This window comes from Tamandua tetradactyla, chromosome 6 (assembly GCF_023851605.1).
Source record: "Tamandua tetradactyla isolate mTamTet1 chromosome 6, mTamTet1.pri, whole genome shotgun sequence".
In the NCBI taxonomy this organism is placed as follows: Eukaryota; Metazoa; Chordata; class Mammalia; order Pilosa; family Myrmecophagidae; genus Tamandua; species Tamandua tetradactyla.
The window spans coordinates 3,582,171-3,599,584 of record NC_135332.1 but is presented as its reverse complement, the minus strand read 5'-3'; the positions used below and the strand labels follow the sequence as shown (position 1 = coordinate 3,599,584).

Below are 17,414 nucleotides of genomic sequence, written 5' to 3'. Positions count from 1 at the left end.
GAGTTCTTTCTCCAATCAGGAATTGGGTTTTCTCCTCACCTTAAGTCTTTCTTTCATGCTAGAACTTACCTAGTTTGTAATGTACATGCCAAACTTAGGTTTACTTACTAAAGGCTAAACTTTTTACAGGCAGACCTCTTTCATTATCACTCTCTTTCAAGAGCATAATGGCTTTTTTTTCCCCCCACAAAACTTAATTGTCAAAACTCCTGAAATGTAGAAGAGTTTAAAACTGAGATATAAAGTGACTTCTCCAAATCTTGTTATTTAAAATGTTAAAATATTCATGGTTAGCACTCATAGGTACATTGAATAAAATATTAAAATATGTCTCAGAAAGTAAATCTACTGGTTAGTGAATGCTTACTAAAATGCTATATGCTTTGTTTGTCCTTTTGCATTTAATACTCACAGCAATCTTTTAAGGTAAATACAATTATATTGACGTGAAAAGAGAAAATTTGGGGTCCAATTTGTAACAAGGGACTTTTCTTACTAGTGGGCAGCATCAAGGAAATGGGAAGCTCTACTTTTGAACCCTGTTTCTGGTACTGAATATCCTTGGGCATGCCACTCCTCTTCAGCTATTTCACTTGGGGTTCAATTTTCTGTTAATTGTTAATAATCAATGATTATCATTAAATGTTATAGCTATTTTTATTAGTGGATGGGGGTGTTCTAGCGCCAACAGAATATGTTCTCTACCAATCTATCATAGTTTTAATCCAGTGAGTCTTAAAGACTTTGCATCTTTAAGCAGCTCTTTTCAAAAGGCAAAACCGTGGGGAGAGGTCCTAGGTTAGTCCTTATCAGTTAATGCTCCAATTATCAGTTAATGCTTTAATAAGGATCACTTGATAACCAGCTGAGAACAAGAGCAGAACATGGATTGGGCAACTTGAAGTGGAAAGATACTAGGGACTGCTGTAGGAGCAATGGAGTGTGGATGAGAAAGTGCCCAAACAGGACTTCACCTAAGTACTTTTGTCTGGACTTTGCCTGGCACAGGATATGCTTTAGAAACTGACAAGAAGATGGGGAATAATGTTCAGTGTGGCCCCATTTGGGTAATACTTGTCCCATTTGGCTGTCGTATGAGTGAAGAGGGGCTGAAGGAGAAAAACCAAGAATGCAAGCCCTGAGGAAAAATGTAGGGAAAGCCATAGGCACGAGTTTGGATTTTATTCCACAGGCAATGGGAAACTTTGAGAGCTTCTTAGCATAGGATTGACATTACACCTATGTTGCTTATAGGACAAGGGAAGTGGTAGGGTGAATGTAGAGGACAGGAGCATTGGGTAGGAGTCCAAACAAGGGTCTTGGTGGTAAAAATAGAAAGGAGGGTGTGGCCGCTGATTGGATGTGGCAGGTAGCAGAGAAGACACCTAAACCATAGACATTCTAGGGATTCTTTGCCGATGAAAGGCCCAAGAATTTCTATTCTCCTTTTCCCCTACTCTCTAGCCACTCAAAAATGCCCAAACTTCACATCATTTGGCAAGTTATTGAGTACCAAATATGCAAAAGGAATGGAAGTCACTTTTGTATATGAAAGCAAGACAAAAATAAAGATGGCAGGGAGAGAGCATAGAGAGCTAACAGAGGTTCACAGAGCAAGTCTGTGAACACTGGTCTAAACCTCTAAGAACATCTTTCCTTGTCAAAGTGGGATTAGAAACTCCATTTTAGTTAATTCAGGGCTGATCTTTTTAGGAGTTGATCCCCAATAATCCCACATTCGGCAGAGATTGATGTCATCTATCTGACTACATTATTATTTTATCCTAGAGAACGAAGCTAGCAGGCTGACCAACCCTGATCATGTGCTCCCTCCAGGGTGGAAAAGCTTCCCCAGGAGATCACCGTCTTGTTTACCAGGATACCTGATTCTGGCCTAGGCTCTCTCGATCACTCATTTATTTCCTCCTTTTTAGGTTGGACCAGAACATTTCTGAGATGCCCTGCAGAGCTCAAATTCTAGGGCTGCAGTTTTCCCCTTTCCATGGATTCCCTTTAATATTATTTTATTTAATTAAAAAATATTTTTCCCTCTCGTTTTCTAATCTCATTCTTTATTAATCACGGCGCGGATTCAAGCAAGGACTGAAGGCTTCTATATCTGGGTCTTGGCATGGATTTCAAAAGGACAAAGCCAATCCGCGTCCTCCTTTAGCATCTCCTGCCTGCCAGCCGCCATCACCGCTTTGCCTTTGCCACTGCATCCCGGCTCGTTCCCTCGGCAACCGGCGCGGCGCCGGCGTCTGGGCTCCAGACCGCCCCGCCGCGCTCCCGTGGCCCCCACCCCATCCCACGCCCTGCGCCAGGACGGCGGAGGACTGGTTGCCCAGGAAACGGGAGGACGCCCAGCAGCCGCCCCTAGAAAGCCCCGCCGCGGCCTCGGGAAGCTGCCTCGCGGGAAGGGAGGACGTGGGGCCGCGGAAGGGAGGGAAGAAGTTGGAGGAGGAAGAAGAGGTGCACAGGGACGGCCCCTGAGCGATCGATGAGCGGCTCCTCCGCCCCACACCGGCCCGCTTGCCCCGCCCCTCGGCCCTTTTAGCCCCTCGCAGGGTAAGACAGGACAGATCCGCCAGGTAACCGGCCACCTCCGCCGCGCGGGCCGGGCTCCGCCTCCCCGCCCGGGGTCGGTTCCTACTCCTACGAGGAGGCTGGGGGTTGGAGGCTGGGAGGGGAGGAGGCCGGGAAACAACTTCTTTCTCCTTGTAAGATTCTGGAGGGAAACAGGGCCCGAAGCCCGAAGGCCCAGCCGCCTCCTCCCGCCGGCTGGCACGCGCAGTTTTTCCTGCCTTCGAGGGACAGGTATTGGGAAGTCTATGACCATTTGCATACTGGCCACCGCTCCGCACAACTTCCCCAGAGACTCCCTGGTTGTCACACACAGGAAAGGTATACACTGACCACCACTGCAGGGGCTTCTGAGGGTGAAACTGTTGCTCCCGTTAATAATAGTGGGACCAAATTGCTTGTCAAGCCGTTGACATTTCCCCCCAAAACTTTCACAATTACCCATTGACTCTCTCTCTTCTGGGCTACACGGTCAAAGTGTGGCCGCCCATCTCTTTCGTAGTTTCACAATAAATTGCAGAGTCACCGCCATAAAGCGTTTCTTACAAGTCGCCCCTCCCCCACCTTTGATATCCTGAACCAAATTGCCTGGAAGAGTCAGACAGCTCAGTGATCTCAGACTCCCCCTATTCCTCCTCTTTCTCTATAATAACGATATTCTCTCAGCTGCAACAGGGTATCAGGGAGCGTAACGAAAATTGAGCCCAAATCGCTAGTCTTTGTTTCTTATACTCAAGATGTTTTAATAAGCTAAGATTTTTTAAAGCTAAGATTTTTAAAAATCCTGTCATCTTTGTCATTACAAATTAATTAATTGTGAGAAAAACTGAATAAAGTCTCCTGAGATTTCACGCACCCAATTGTAGACAAGGGGAAATATATAAATCTGATTGTCAGGTATTAATACAGCCATTTAGATTTTATTTCAGAGAAAACGTAAACCTAAAGAAGAATCTGAATTTACATTTTCGTTTATTGCTGAGCCATTAAAATATTCCCTTTAATGATATTTCTAATATAAGAATATAGAAAGAAAACAGTAAAGTAACTTATTAAAAAGAACTCTTAAATCAATTTAGTTGGCAAATGTGGATATAGAGTAGGACTATACATACATATATATATGATTTTTTTAGAGAACTGAAAGAAACATATTCTGCAATTAGATTCTGTTCTCCTTAGTCAGGGAAATTAGGTTTGAATTCATTGGAAAGTTACACTAGAGAGGAATGCATGTCATAAAGTTCTTAGAATATTCCTCATTGAAATTTCACAGATATTTAGAATTTTGAGGCCAAGAAGAATCATTTGTTCTCGTTTTCAGCCAAGCAGGATTCCTCCCTTCCCCACATACCTCCTACTCCCTTCTCCTTACCCTGTTCCTCTCCCTATTTAATATGCTCTTACTTTTGATTTCTGAAGCACAAATTTGGCATAATACATTGTCACAGGAGACTTAAAACAGTCATGCATGACCATGAGTGGATTTTAAATTGAGAAGTTCAAAGGCGAGCAACAGAAAGAGAATACAGAATGCTATTTTAGAAATACGTGCCTAGCCCGCATTTTATTATCATTCTCTCCCCCTTCCCCTTCACCTGTCTATATTTGCTGAGGAAAAGAAATTGGCTTCAAATGACTTCCTGGTTGAGTAGGCCCAAAAAGCCGAGTTCCACAAATTAAGCATTTTCTCATGTGGATTTATTTACATACTGTTATTCCTGTTTCTTGTCCTTCCCAGTTTTTCAGTGTAATATAAAGTTCAAGTGACACTTCAGAAATCTGGATAATGTTTGCCCAGACGGTAGTCACCTACCAATTCCTTGATCATCTGTAATGTTTCCTGGGCACCTGGAGTATTTGTTTAATTGCCTCACAAAGTATTGATGTATTTAAATAAGAAATTATACGTGGCACCACAATGCTTCTAAATATCTATTTTATAGTAAAATACAATGTTATGGGAAGTTTGGGGGAGGGAAAAGAGACTTTTGTAGGCAATTTTAAAGTCCTTTATTTGGTAGGTGACTGTGAAGTCAGAGGTAACCTAGCAAGTCAAATAGTATTATTTCCTACCTATGTAGACAAAGTTATTTCATGCCTCCTGACTTAGAAGCCTCCTTAAAATAACACTGCTCTAAATCCACGATAGATTAACTGTTTTTTCTATGAGAACTTCGTGACCAAAATGCATTATCCAACTGGACTCTGAGATGTGCCCCTTTAACATATTTTCATTATGAATCCTTTTGATTAATATTCAGGCAGGCTTCTCTTTCCCACTATAGCAGCAGGGTTCATCTTTCTGTCTATTCTTAACACCACTGTTTTCTGCAAAGGGTGGGAAGACAACTTCATTCTATGCACGTACAAATTCATATAAAAAGTTAAAAGTGATACTTTAAAACATAACCCCATAAGTGACAAAATGTAGGTTTTCCCTGTAAGTATGTGGGACTACCTATTGGATTGTAATTTTAGATTGCGGCTCTCAAAGATCAGCTTTCTGTACCAGAGAGAAAACACCCGCGAGTCAACAGCGGGTAATAGAGTTCCCTATTGCAGAGTGCTCGTGCTGGGCCTCGCGAGATTTTGAATCGATGCTAATCGCGAGCGTTACCAGCCCAGACGTTTGGTCGCCATGAGAGTTTACTTTGCGTCTTACCGGTGGTCTAGTTTTGTATCCACCTTCATCCACGAGAGAGACGTGGTTTTTTGGGCTAATATCCAGACAAACTGAGTCAGCTAGAGGAGAGAAGGAAAGTGCCAGAATGTATACCCCTGAGGGTAGGGATATTAATTGTCCTATCCCTGCTGTTTCTCCGGAGCCTAGAGCAGAACCTGCCACACAGTCGTCATTAAAAAAATAGCCTGTGTAGAAATGAAAGATCTCTATGCAATAAACGGGAATCTTGTGAGACCTTTAATGATCTTATAGATGAGGTCTAGCAGACTCTTTTAACGGTGACTTTTCATAATTTTGTGAACTCAAAAATTTTGGTCATAAATTTAGGTCACGTCGATAAGAACCAAACCTCTTCAAAGCACTGTGTCTGTTTCCTCACCTCACCTTTCCGCACCCCACTGCAATCTGTCTGCAGCCCCGTAGCTCCACTAAATACTCTCACCAAGGTTATTAATAGCCGCCTCCTTGAAACACTCTTCTCTGCATGTATGAAACTGCACCCACCTGGTTTTCTTCCTGCCTCTCGCTTTCCTTCTCAGGTTTCTTTGCAGGGTTTCTCCTCTACCTATCCCTCAGAGAGTTACATTTTAGCGTTCCTCTGAGTTTTGTCCTGGGTCCTCTTCTTTTCTCAATGCCCGTTCTCCTCAAGTCCTTCATGCCTTTCGTTTCGGTTGTGGCCAAAATGCTGGAGATGCCCAAATCTTTTTCCTAATAAGCTCCAGAGCTTGCTTCTAGGTCTAACTGGCATCTGCATTTGCTGGAACCCAGACGCCTCAAACCCCACCTTATTTTCTCATAACCCTGATTCTCCTTCCATGTTCTCGGAAGGAAACAGTTCGCACGGACCAGCTAACTGTTAGAGCCAGTAACCTGGGCATCTCTGTTAGAGCCGGTAACCTGGGCATCTCTGTTAGAGCCGGTAACCTGGGCATCTCTGTGGACGCTCCCCCTCCTGCCCCATTCTAATAATCACCAGGTCCTGATGATTTCCTCTCGTCTTCGTCCTTCCGATCCATCGCTATTAAGAGTGCGGTCACTGGCATAAGGCTCTCTAGGTTGAAACCTAACTCTTCCACTTGCTAGTTCTATAACCTTACGCAAGTTACTTAATCCCTTTTGTGCCTCAGTTTCCTCCTCTGTAAAACAGATCATCACAGTCTCATCAAGTCGTGAGAATTGAAAGAGGTAATGTGTGTAAATGCCTGAAACAGCACCTGGCATTGCAAGAAACTCAGTAAATAGTAGCTGTGGTCATTGTCTTCTTCATTTCTCCACCGTTGCTACCCAAATCTGGCCACCATCTTTTCTTATCTAGATTACTATAAAACATTCCCAGGGGTCTTCCTGTTTCCATCCTTCCCCCTGCTTCCCTCGTCATAATACAACTGGAGGGACCTTTTAAAAATTGAAATCTAATAATCTATTCCCAGGTTAGAAACTTGAAGTGGCTTCACATAGCTCTTAGAATCACAACCTTGGACATCCCATATGATCTGGCCCTAGCTTATCTCCCAGCCCTTCTGGTGTTGTTCCCCCCCACACACACTCTCTGTTCTGACTGCATTGGCCCCTGTTGCTCATCTGCACCAGCCCCTCCTTCCCTGAAGCCAGCGTATCTGCTGTGCTTTCTGTCCAGGCCTTCTCTATTCCATCTCTTAACTAGCTCACTCCTTATCAAATGCGGTGTCATTTTCCTTCCTAAGGAAAATCTCACCTCACTCCTCCGTTCTAGGTTTTGCCATTCCGTAATAAAACTCTTTCAAAGGGCCCCATGCATCTGCCCCATAGCACTTACCATCAACCTGGTTCATTTGTTCACTGTCAGTCTTCCACTTTAGATTGTACACAGCACAAGGGCAGTCTGACTCGCTGACTGCTGTACCCCAGTACCTAGACTAATGCCTGATTGGAATAGGGGTGCAATAATAGTTGAATAAATGAATTTTACAAACCAATAGTTATAACTTGGGTTACTGTTAATATAAGTTGGTCCTCACATGTAGATCTCTTCTGAATCAGATATCTGTCAGTCTCACTCCCCAGAAATAACTAGGATAGGATCCCTGAAGCCAGCTGAGTGGGCCTGCATTATTTATGCCTGAAACAGGAGGGTCTGTAAGGGTATTAATCCCAGCACAAGGTATCCCCCTTCAGTCTGAAAAGAGCACCTGTGCCTTTCAAACAATGGAACTTAGATTAATACTTATGCTTCAAAGATGGCAAAGCAGCAAAGCAAGCATTATATCACAAGTCGTTTATTTATCTTTCATATGCAGGTGGGGATTAAGAATCATGTTGCATGAAGCAAAGGACAGACAGAAGTTCGTCAGTGATGCTCAGTATCTGCGGGACATGCAGCATAAAGTGGATTCTGAATATCAGGTAACTGCAGAAAGCAAGTATTATATTCTTACTTCTCTTTATTGTAGTGTGAGAGAATTCAGATTACAGAATCAGTGTCCTATAACCAGGAACAGTTTTCTAAAATCCCAAACACAGTTTATTTATTCAACAGTTTACTCCCTGTGAGACCATGAGAAATCAATTTCTTACAGTCTCTGTTTTCCCATCTGTTAAATGGGACTAATAACAGTACACTTTATAAAATTGCCCTGAATATGAAATAAGAGAACATTTAAAAAGTATTTCACACATGGCTTGGTCAACAAATTACATTAAAGGCTTAAATCTGACCAGTCAGCTCTCAGGAGACGAGACAGTAAGAAGTTAAACTGGGTCGCCTTACTGTTTATAAAATAACATGCCCTTCTGCTGTCTTCCTGTCCCGCCTAAAGAAAGGTGGTTAGCACATTCTACAATAAGCTAACTATTTGTCACCCTGGTTACAGTGTTTACATGCAAAAACAAAACAGATGGGGAGCCTGAGGAGCCATGATGTAATTATCCTGAGCTGGCATAGGACAGACTTGCCAAACGGGGTTGTGGGATTCTGGGAAGTTAGAAAGTGTCACTCATCCCACTTGGCAGAGGCCAGCCCTCCACTGATCAAGGAGATGTGGCCTCAGCCTCGGTTGAGGATTGGAAATCACTCTCCACCTAAGGAAAACATGGGACTGCTGTTATCCAAATTTTCTCCTCTTTAGCAGTCAGGTATAACTGAACCTCATGGGTCACCAAGGAAACCAGACTTATCTCAGTAACCTGATTTCACCTGTTTTAGTATAGCTTAGCTTGGGGGGGAGGGGGGACTGGAAATGGAGTTAGCAATTTCTTCCCACAATTTGCCAATCTACATATGAAGAGACTATAAAATCAAAGCTATTTCAGTAAAACAAATAAGAATGTAAACATCTGAATGGTCACCCTGGGAATCCATCTACTTTTCACAAAGATGCCTCTACTACCCAGCTCCTATTTGGATATACTTGTTTGAAATTGTCCCTAGAGTGGGCACATAAGAAAATCAGTCTTTTCATATTATGGTCTCTGTTAAAGAAAATCATACAATTGTGTGGCTTGGAGCCACTGCAGTTTTATTTTCTAATCTCAGTTGGACTTTTCAATTATTCAGTCGTTCATTTACAGTTTTTTAAAGGTCACCATGGCTTCTGTGTGGGAAAAGGATTAGAAAAGGCAAGAGAGGCCACAAAAAAATTAGTAAGGAAACTGTGATAGAAATTTAGAGGCAAATTATGATGAGCTTGATCAGGGTAGTAGGAGTGGAGGTGTTGAGAAGTAGCCTAAGCAGGAAGCAGACACAGAACAGAATTTTACTGATAGATGGAGATGGGGTGTGAGGGAAAGAAAGGAACGATGGATGATATTTCAACTTGTACATCAGCTCCTCTGTTCTCTTCACTGTCTATTTTAAATCAGTCATTCTTTTCAAACCGCCAACCTTTCTTTCAAGAAAGAACTTCCCATGTTATTTCATATACGTCTGAACCAAAAGGAAGAACCCAAGGCCATCAGGGGAGATTCTACTCAACTTTCTCTCCTTTCCTTCCAGACTACACACCCATCTAGTCCTTGAGTCTAAGAGGATGAGGCGACCCTCATCCTAGCCTGAGATCTCGATCTGTGCCTTTCTGCTCTCCAGCCTTTCTCCATCCATAGACTTCTCATCTTTGTCTTTGGAATTTCCCTTCTTATTATCGGCTCAGCATAGAAACTTTTTCAAGTCTCTCCCATCATCAAAGCGAAAGAACAGTGCTTTCAGTGGTCTTTGTATGCTTCTCTAGCAGCCCTGGCTCCTTCTATTCTCATCCCAGACATTCCCAAACAGTTGGCCACATTTCTATCTCTACTTCATCCCTCCCACCCGTTGCCTAACCTGCCTCTTACCTCCACCATCCCCTGAAACTATTCTCTCTAAGGCCAGTAGCCAGATTTGATGGGGATACCTTTTTAGCTTTTGCTTTCTGAGGCTTGATCTCCATTTGATACTATTAGTTATCCCTTTCTTTCGGAAGTATTACTCCTTTGACTTCCTGACATTACACTCTCCTGATTTTCCTCTCGTTTCTCTTGCACTGTATTCCATTTTCTTTCCCATATCTTCTTCTCCCTGTCCCACTAATGTTAATTCCCCAGGGATCCATTCTCAATCTAATTTTCTTCTTATTGACAAGGTCTCCTAATACTCATTTCATCCCCTCCTATGGTTTGTTTGATTTTTTGTTTTGTTTTTATTTTTATTTTTTAGACAAATTGTAGGTTCTTTTGATTTTGGCCACCACTTGCATGCTAATGACTTGTAATCTTATATCTCCCTAAAGTTTCAGAATCATACGCACACCTGCTTATTGGATGTTTCCATTGGGATGTTTCATAGGCACTTCAAATTCAGCATATTCATGGTTGCACTCCACACAGCCATCCCCCTTCCACCCTTCCTCTATATTCCCTCTCCAATGACAGTCATCCAAGTCAGCTTTCCCTGACCCCTTCCTCTTCCTCATCACCCATATCCCCTGAGTTACCAAGTCCTGCCAAGTTGACCTAAGAGTTCATTAATTCATGTCTTTCTTTTTATACTATTGCTACCATCCATCCTGGTTCCAAATCCCATAATTTATCTCTAGAACTATTATAATATCCTTCTAACTGGTCTCTCTGCCTCCAGGTTTGTTTTTACAAATTTTTTTTTTAACTATCTAAAATGTAAATTTGGCTACGCATGAAACTATTCAGAACCAAGAACCTTACCAAGACCATCCCAAACCTTAATTTCCTCTCTAAGCTGCTTCTTTCCCCTTCTTCATCATACTCTCTTGACAAGAATGGTGAGAAACATACTTTATATCTAGAACTAAAGGGAATCTCTGTACAATCATAGCACCGTTTTAAAAAAATCTTTATATTGAGGTAAAATTTACATATCATAAAACTCACCTATTTTATATGTTCAATTTAATGACTTTTAATAAATTTACCAAACTGTGCAACCATCAGTTTAAGAACTTTTCCATCACCCTGATTCCATAGCATCCTTTTTATACTTCTTTCACAGAGTTTATGAACCTGTATTAAAATTGTATTTTGCATGACTTCCTCTCAGACTGAACCACATCTTCTTCAGGGAAAGGGTTGTGTCTTATTCCTCTTTGTTGAATGGAATGCCTTGTCATTGATGAAAACCAATTGATTACTAATTCTGTTTATTAGACTTAGGTCCACCTGACTTGTGACTATTCCTAAAAGTCAAATCTACTCATTGAACATTTTCAAAACCACATAGTATAACGTCTGCAAAACATAAATATAGATATTTTTAAGATGTTCCATGTATTGTTAAAGAAAGTATATACAACCCTCAGTAACTACTTTGAAAGGAACAGTGGTTATTTAGCTGTATTATTTATTATTCTGCCACTTCCCTTGATCCAGAAGGGATTTTAAATAGCGGTTTAAGAATCAATTACTTGACTTTAGTGACCCCTCGGTGGCTTAGACCACATATGGCCTATGTGCATTTAGATAATTTACTAAGGTAAACTTTGCACTGGGTGGATATTGAAATCCTAGATCTTCGATGAGCTTGGCCACTTCTCATGGAAGCTTTCACTTGGGGTGCAGCAACCTGCTTAGGACACTAGGGAGTCCCCATTTTAGGGTGTACAGATGGTGTAAGACCTAATAATTCGATTTTACTCTCAAATCGTATACATTTTCTACTTTTTCCTTCCTGTACTTGACTCAGCTTAATGAACTGGCACAAATTGAGATCCTTAGGAAACTCCTCTATAAACAATTCCTAAATACACTATAGAGTTGGTATGCACAAAATTAGCAGTACCTTTACACGTCGTGTGTTAGCAGCAGGAAAGGAGGGTTAAACCCACCCTGAGTTATTTTGATACTACTCCTTTCAGGGTAGGGTGGGGCCCTTTAGAGAAAACAAGAGGAAATAAACATCTATTTGGCATATTATATGCTATTTCAGAATCTGGTAACTAGTATATAATTACATGCCATCTCAGAGTTTGGCTCCATTTCTTCAAGGGTGTTCTTGCTGCATAGCTTTAGCTTTCTTTTTTTGGTCAAATTTGTTTATGTAATTTGAAGCAGAATTTAGCCATCAATGTCCACTAGAGAGCTGGAGTGAAAGATTACCCTTGTCATTTCAGAATGATTTTCCATATTGGAAGATTGGTTTCATTTCATTTCAGGTCATTTATTCATCCCAAGTCTTTCAAGTGCAGGTCAAACAACTAAAAATGACCATATAAACTTGTCCAAGGACATGATATGTGACTTTATATCACGTGGTAGGGCTTGGGGGCTGTCCACCCAGGGAGTGGAGGGGATGAAAATAATTTAACTTCTTTTCCCATAGGAGTCAGGGAGAAGATGCTCTTCCCTGCTCAGCTTTGAGGTATGTGTTGCTTGATTCTACACAGCTAAAAAAGGAAAATAAACTAGTTCGAGAGGAATAACATGTCAACCTCTCTCATATCTTTGAATTCTTAACCTCTTAAAATTAATGAATTTTAATAATGTCACCAGTAATAATTGATACCCTAAATTCTGGGTTAGGGTATTAGAGCAACAATATCAACAAAGTAACCAGATGAAGGCAGTGGCAAGTCTCACTCCTCAAAATCCCGACACATTGCAAGTAATAATAAACTTGACAGAGACGGGCATTGGTTGCGATGTTAAGTTGGGCGGGAGTTATGATGTTTTTTTATACCAGAACTATAAGGCTAGGAAGTGTTCCAGTGGCACATGGCTTCCTAAGATGAGGACAGTAATCCCCAGGTGAGACACCAGGAGCCCACCTGAAGACTAGAAGGAGGGGACTGATAATAAAAGAAACAAAATAAATTAAGATTCAGAGGGCTATATTACTGAAGCAAAGGTGGTTTACTGAACAGAATGTCTCCTCAGTTGACTGGCTGTGGGAACAAACGGGCTTAGGAAGTAGACCTTTGCCTATGGGGCAGAGTAGTGAGGATGAGTCTCAGGTCTAGACAGAAAGGGTCTTTCTTCTTCCAAGCCAAGATCAGAATATCAGATTTTAGGAGTAAATGTAAACGAGGTAGCTACAATGAAATAATACTTCACACTTACTAGGATGACTTTAATAACAATAACAAAAAGGAGAAAAAAAACAGAAAATAACATATGTTGGTGAGGATGCAGAGAAATTGGAATGCTTGGACGTGGTTGGTGGGATTGTAAAATGGTTCAGCTGCTCCAGAAAACAGCCTGGCAGATCCTCAGAAAGTTAAACAAGAACTACCAAATGACCTTCAATTACACTCCTAGGTTTATGACCAAAACAATTGAAAGCACAGTCTTGAACAGATTCTTGTACACAATATTCTTAGCAGCATTATTCATAATAGCCAAAATGTGGAAATAACCCCAGGGTCTATCAGCAGATGAATGGATACATAAAATGTGGTATATAATACAATGAAATACTATTCAGCCATAAAAAGGATGTTCAGATACATACTGTAACATGAATGAACCTTGAAAACATGCTGATTGAAATAAGTCAGACACAAAAGGACGAATACTGTATGATTACACTTATATGAAATACCTAGGATAGGTAAATTCATAGAGACAGTAAGTAGATTAAACATTACCAGGAGCTGGGAGAGGTCAGAATGGGGAGTTATGCTTAATGGGTACAGAGGTTTTGTTTGGGGTGATGAAAATTTTGGAAATAGTGATGATGATTTCACAACATTGTGAATACCATTGAATTGTAAACTTAAAATGGTTAAAATGGCAAATTTTTTGTTATATCTTACCAGTGCTGATTAAAAAAATATAAACCAGGAAATGGGATTGCAAACAACAACTCAAACCTAATAACAGCGACGGTGATGATGAGCACCATTTGTTGAAGACTGACCATGGGCTATTTCCTCTGCTAAGCACATTACCAGCCGTACCTCATGGTCTCTTCCAAACAGTTGTGCAGCACCGGGACCTCCCTCTCCTACATATGTGGAAAGTGGGAATCAACGAAGTTTGTCAGCTTGCCCAAAGGTCACGATGCTAGAAAGTGGCAGAGCTGGGTTTTGTCATGTTTATCAGTATTAAGTTACAGTGAGTCATTAAACCCACGTCATCCCCCACAGGCGTATATACACTTTCTGCATTTTCTCCCACAGTGGAAGCTTCTGCATGGAAGTCTGCCTGACTGCATGTGCTGTCGTCAGAGGGACAGGCTGGGGATGGGCTAGGGGGAAGCCACATCGCAAGAGAAGTGAAGGAGAAAGCCCTGATTCTCCCTGGGAGGAAGAATAAGGCATTACCTGAAGCCTTCAATTTCAAGTTGCCCTAATTCAGTTTTGTCACATGAGCAGAAGCTTATTTATAGCAATCTAAATCTTGACACATGAAATTGAAAGGGGCATATTTTAAAAGTTCAGGGTAAAGATAACCACTGCTTATTTCTTTTTTTTTTTTTTTAAAGGAAAGACAGAGAGAAGGAAGGAAGGATAGAAGGAAGGAAGGAAGGAAGAAAGGGAAACATCTTTAAACATTTTCTTGTTTTATTGTATTTTGTTTTTCCGTTTTTTGTTACATGGGCTGGGGCCGGGAATCGAACCGAGGTCCTCCGGCATAGCAGGCAAGCACTTTGCCCGCTGAGCCACCGCGGCCCACCACTGCTTATTTCTAATTACGAATCCGTTCCTTGTTTCCTTTCCATAAATTTCACACTTCTCTGCCTCTCTCAGTTCAGGATCCACAAAGTACAAACGTCATCATCATCATCAACAGCTACAAAAAAGCCATTCACATTTACAATAAAAAGAAAACTATCTATCCCCTGGAAAGGAATCTGCTGTTTCTAGGTCTAGAAGTTTAAACTTGTCTCGTCCTTGTGTTTCTTCTCAGCAAAGCCATAACTTTGAGAGAAGGATTAATGTTTGATTTTCACAGGAAGATTGATTTGTTGTACTAAGATAAGAATTTCTGAGTACCTATCTTCCCACTGTTCTGTTCTTCTGCTCCTCTTTAAAAGAAGGAAAAAGGAACCAGAGGGAAAAACAAAAGTTTTAATGTTGCAAAGCAATCTATTCCTTCTCCTCTTTTGGTAAGGAAATATTTAAGTTGCATGCATTCTTGGAGAGGATTTTCAAAAATCACTCAGCCCACAAGAATTCTGTTCATCCCACAAGATCTGCCTGGGTCCTGCGTGCATTTGCTAACTAACACTGGCTCCTCCACTTTCAATCCATCAGCATTTTCTCCTTCCGTCTTCAATACCAGTAGGTTAGGATAACACAGACATCTGCTGCTTTCCGAAAAAACGTACCATGCCAGGGCTTCTCCCAAATAGAAGCACTGATTGAAGTCCTCGTAAAAGGCACCGGAAAACAGAGGCACATATCTGGACTTCCTTAAGCTCTATGTCTAACACCCTTTAGGTTTACTTTATTTCATTTGTTTATATAATTTATTTATTATAGTTGCTGTTCAGTATTTTTGTTTAATTTATTAAAGCAAACATTGTCCAGTATTTATTAAAATGACTTAGTATCTATATGGTTTAGTTTTTTTAAAAAAAGATTAACCATGGTACAAGGGGAAAAAAGCACTATTTCAGAGTACTCTTCCTTTCCAAGAGAGGCGATGCCCACTTTTTCTTGGGAATCCAGAATTCTTCTTCAAGGCAACACATTCTGCAGACCATCTGGCTGCTGCAAAGAAGCTTCCCAGGCCACCACTTCACCTGCGTCGAGTTGTACAGCACAGTGTGGCTGCCTCTCTGTTCCCAATTCCATGTGGTAAAGGTCATTTCTATTCTTAACCTTGTAGCATAACATTAGGCTTTCCCCATGGTGTGAATTTCTGGCAAGTCCTCCTACATCAAGGAAGCGGTTGCTTTTTCTAACAGAGGAAAAAATTGCCAGAAGAATCTTTCCTTTCGTTCTCAAGTCAGCACCAGGAAAAGGATGATGTCAGCCCTAGCTTAGAAACATTACTATTGATCTTTATGCTGCATTTCTTCATTATGGCAGTGGAGAATTTGACTCTATCATGGCAAAGGTGCATTCAGTCACTGGATCTACAAGTATGGCAATGAACCAAGAAGTGTTACTGTTTTAGGGTATTTAAAGTGTCAGTTGAAATTCTATAGTTCATGATATTCTTTGGGTTTGTTCAGTCCTAATGCTGGAGAAGTGGTTGGATTCAAAATATTTTCATTGTTTTACTTTTATCAAAAAAAATTGGAAAATTATTTTTAGTTGCATTTGGGAATTGATAGTTTCCTGCAACATAAAAATACAGTTTGACTAACAAAGTATTAGCTGCTGATGGTCCTTACACTCAGGATTCTTACTGACCAGCAGGATAAATAGACTCTTAAAGCAAACAACAAAATAAAATAAGGAAAACTGTATCACTTAAGCTATGTAAAAAGGAGCAATTAATTCTATATGGGAAGGACTAGTGAGGCAGGGAAAACTAGAGTTTGGAGATGCCTCTTGAGCTGGTTCTTAATAGATCTGCAGGATTTGCCAAGACAATACCTGGTAAAAATCAATACAAATGGAAGGAAGAGCCTGTGCTAAAGTTCTGAGATATGAAAATTTTTATCCTGTAATTAGGGTGTAATCCAAGGTATAGGGCATAGTGGAGGTGGGTTAGATGGAGAATCTTTGAAGGGAAGATGTTAGTAAGGAACGAGAGATTAATAAGGTGTATTAGGTACTACCTAACTTGAGAAGGCAATTGTTGAGTAAACAATCGACAAAGTGCCTCTGAGTATGTTTATCATTTGAATTTATTAAAGCAATGACTAATATTTTTGACCTGGCACTTTGGGGATAGGGAAGGAAGAGTGGAGGGGAATTGGTGATACCTGGGTGAGTGTCTTTATACTTGATATTTGATGTATACTTGGAGATATAAAGCATTTATTTCATATGCTTCATAATTAGAAATAAGCATCAAATTACTGAAGCTAGCTGTGGACCTAAGACAAAGAAACATTCTTGTTCTCTAGGCTTGTCTGAGACGACAGGAACAAAGAAGAGACTCAACTGACAAAAAACTTTGGGTGACAGAGACAAATTTGGAGAGATCCCGATTTTCAAGTGGGTCATCTTCCAAACAGGTACTTAGAACTGGGAGACATTCTCCTGCCGCTGTGTGTGTATGTTCATTACTTAGGAAAAGGTGACTCAAAAAGGAGATGTTGAAGGAGAATCTTACAAGTGATGGTAAGAAAGAGCAGGACCCCAGGGCAAGGTCATCATGGGCACAGCCCGTGCTGCTCCCCATCTCTGAGTTTTCCCAGGGCATGTTTGTTGGGCCTCATTCTTCTTACCTGTAGGTAACAGGCCTGATTTAGATGGTCTCCAGGCCACTATCCAGGTGAGAAACGCTGGAACTCTTTGGTTTTAAGAGTCGGAGGCACTGGGTATTCTAAAGCACCACGTCACGTTAGTGGCTTATGGTCTAACCCATTGCATTGTTGGGTTTGGTTTTTATTTCAATGGAGGAAGACAAAAATGTAATTTGTTCATCGTTTAAATATTTTTGTCTAGGATGATAGATAGTAAGAGTGATAAAGCAAGGAAACAACAATATGATGTTAATTATAACAGTTACCATTATTTGCATGCTTATAATGATCCAGGTACTGTGCTAAGCACTTTATACACATAGGCTTATTTAACTGCTGTGAATCCATATACATTTGCCT

General features: G+C 40.9%; 1 protein-coding gene across 23 annotated transcripts in view; it reads left to right on the top strand.

The window, feature by feature from the left end:
• Positions 1 to 2,267: 2,267 nt before the first annotated feature.
• MARCHF10 (membrane associated ring-CH-type finger 10) overlaps positions 2,268 to 17,414 on the top strand; it is a 90,620-nt gene continuing 75,473 nt past the window's right edge. For 6 of the 23 annotated variants that reach the window (XM_077163498.1, XM_077163505.1, XM_077163488.1 and 3 more), the window contains exons 1-4: positions 2,273 to 2,591; positions 7,546 to 7,651; positions 12,069 to 12,107; positions 16,713 to 16,823. In XM_077163498.1, the coding sequence (XP_077019613.1) occupies positions 7,562 to 7,651; positions 12,069 to 12,107; positions 16,713 to 16,823 (240 nt within the window). In that variant the 5' untranslated portion in view covers positions 2,273 to 2,591; positions 7,546 to 7,561. The other 17 variants (XM_077163502.1, XM_077163509.1, XM_077163497.1 and 14 more) reach the window with 15 other exon arrangements.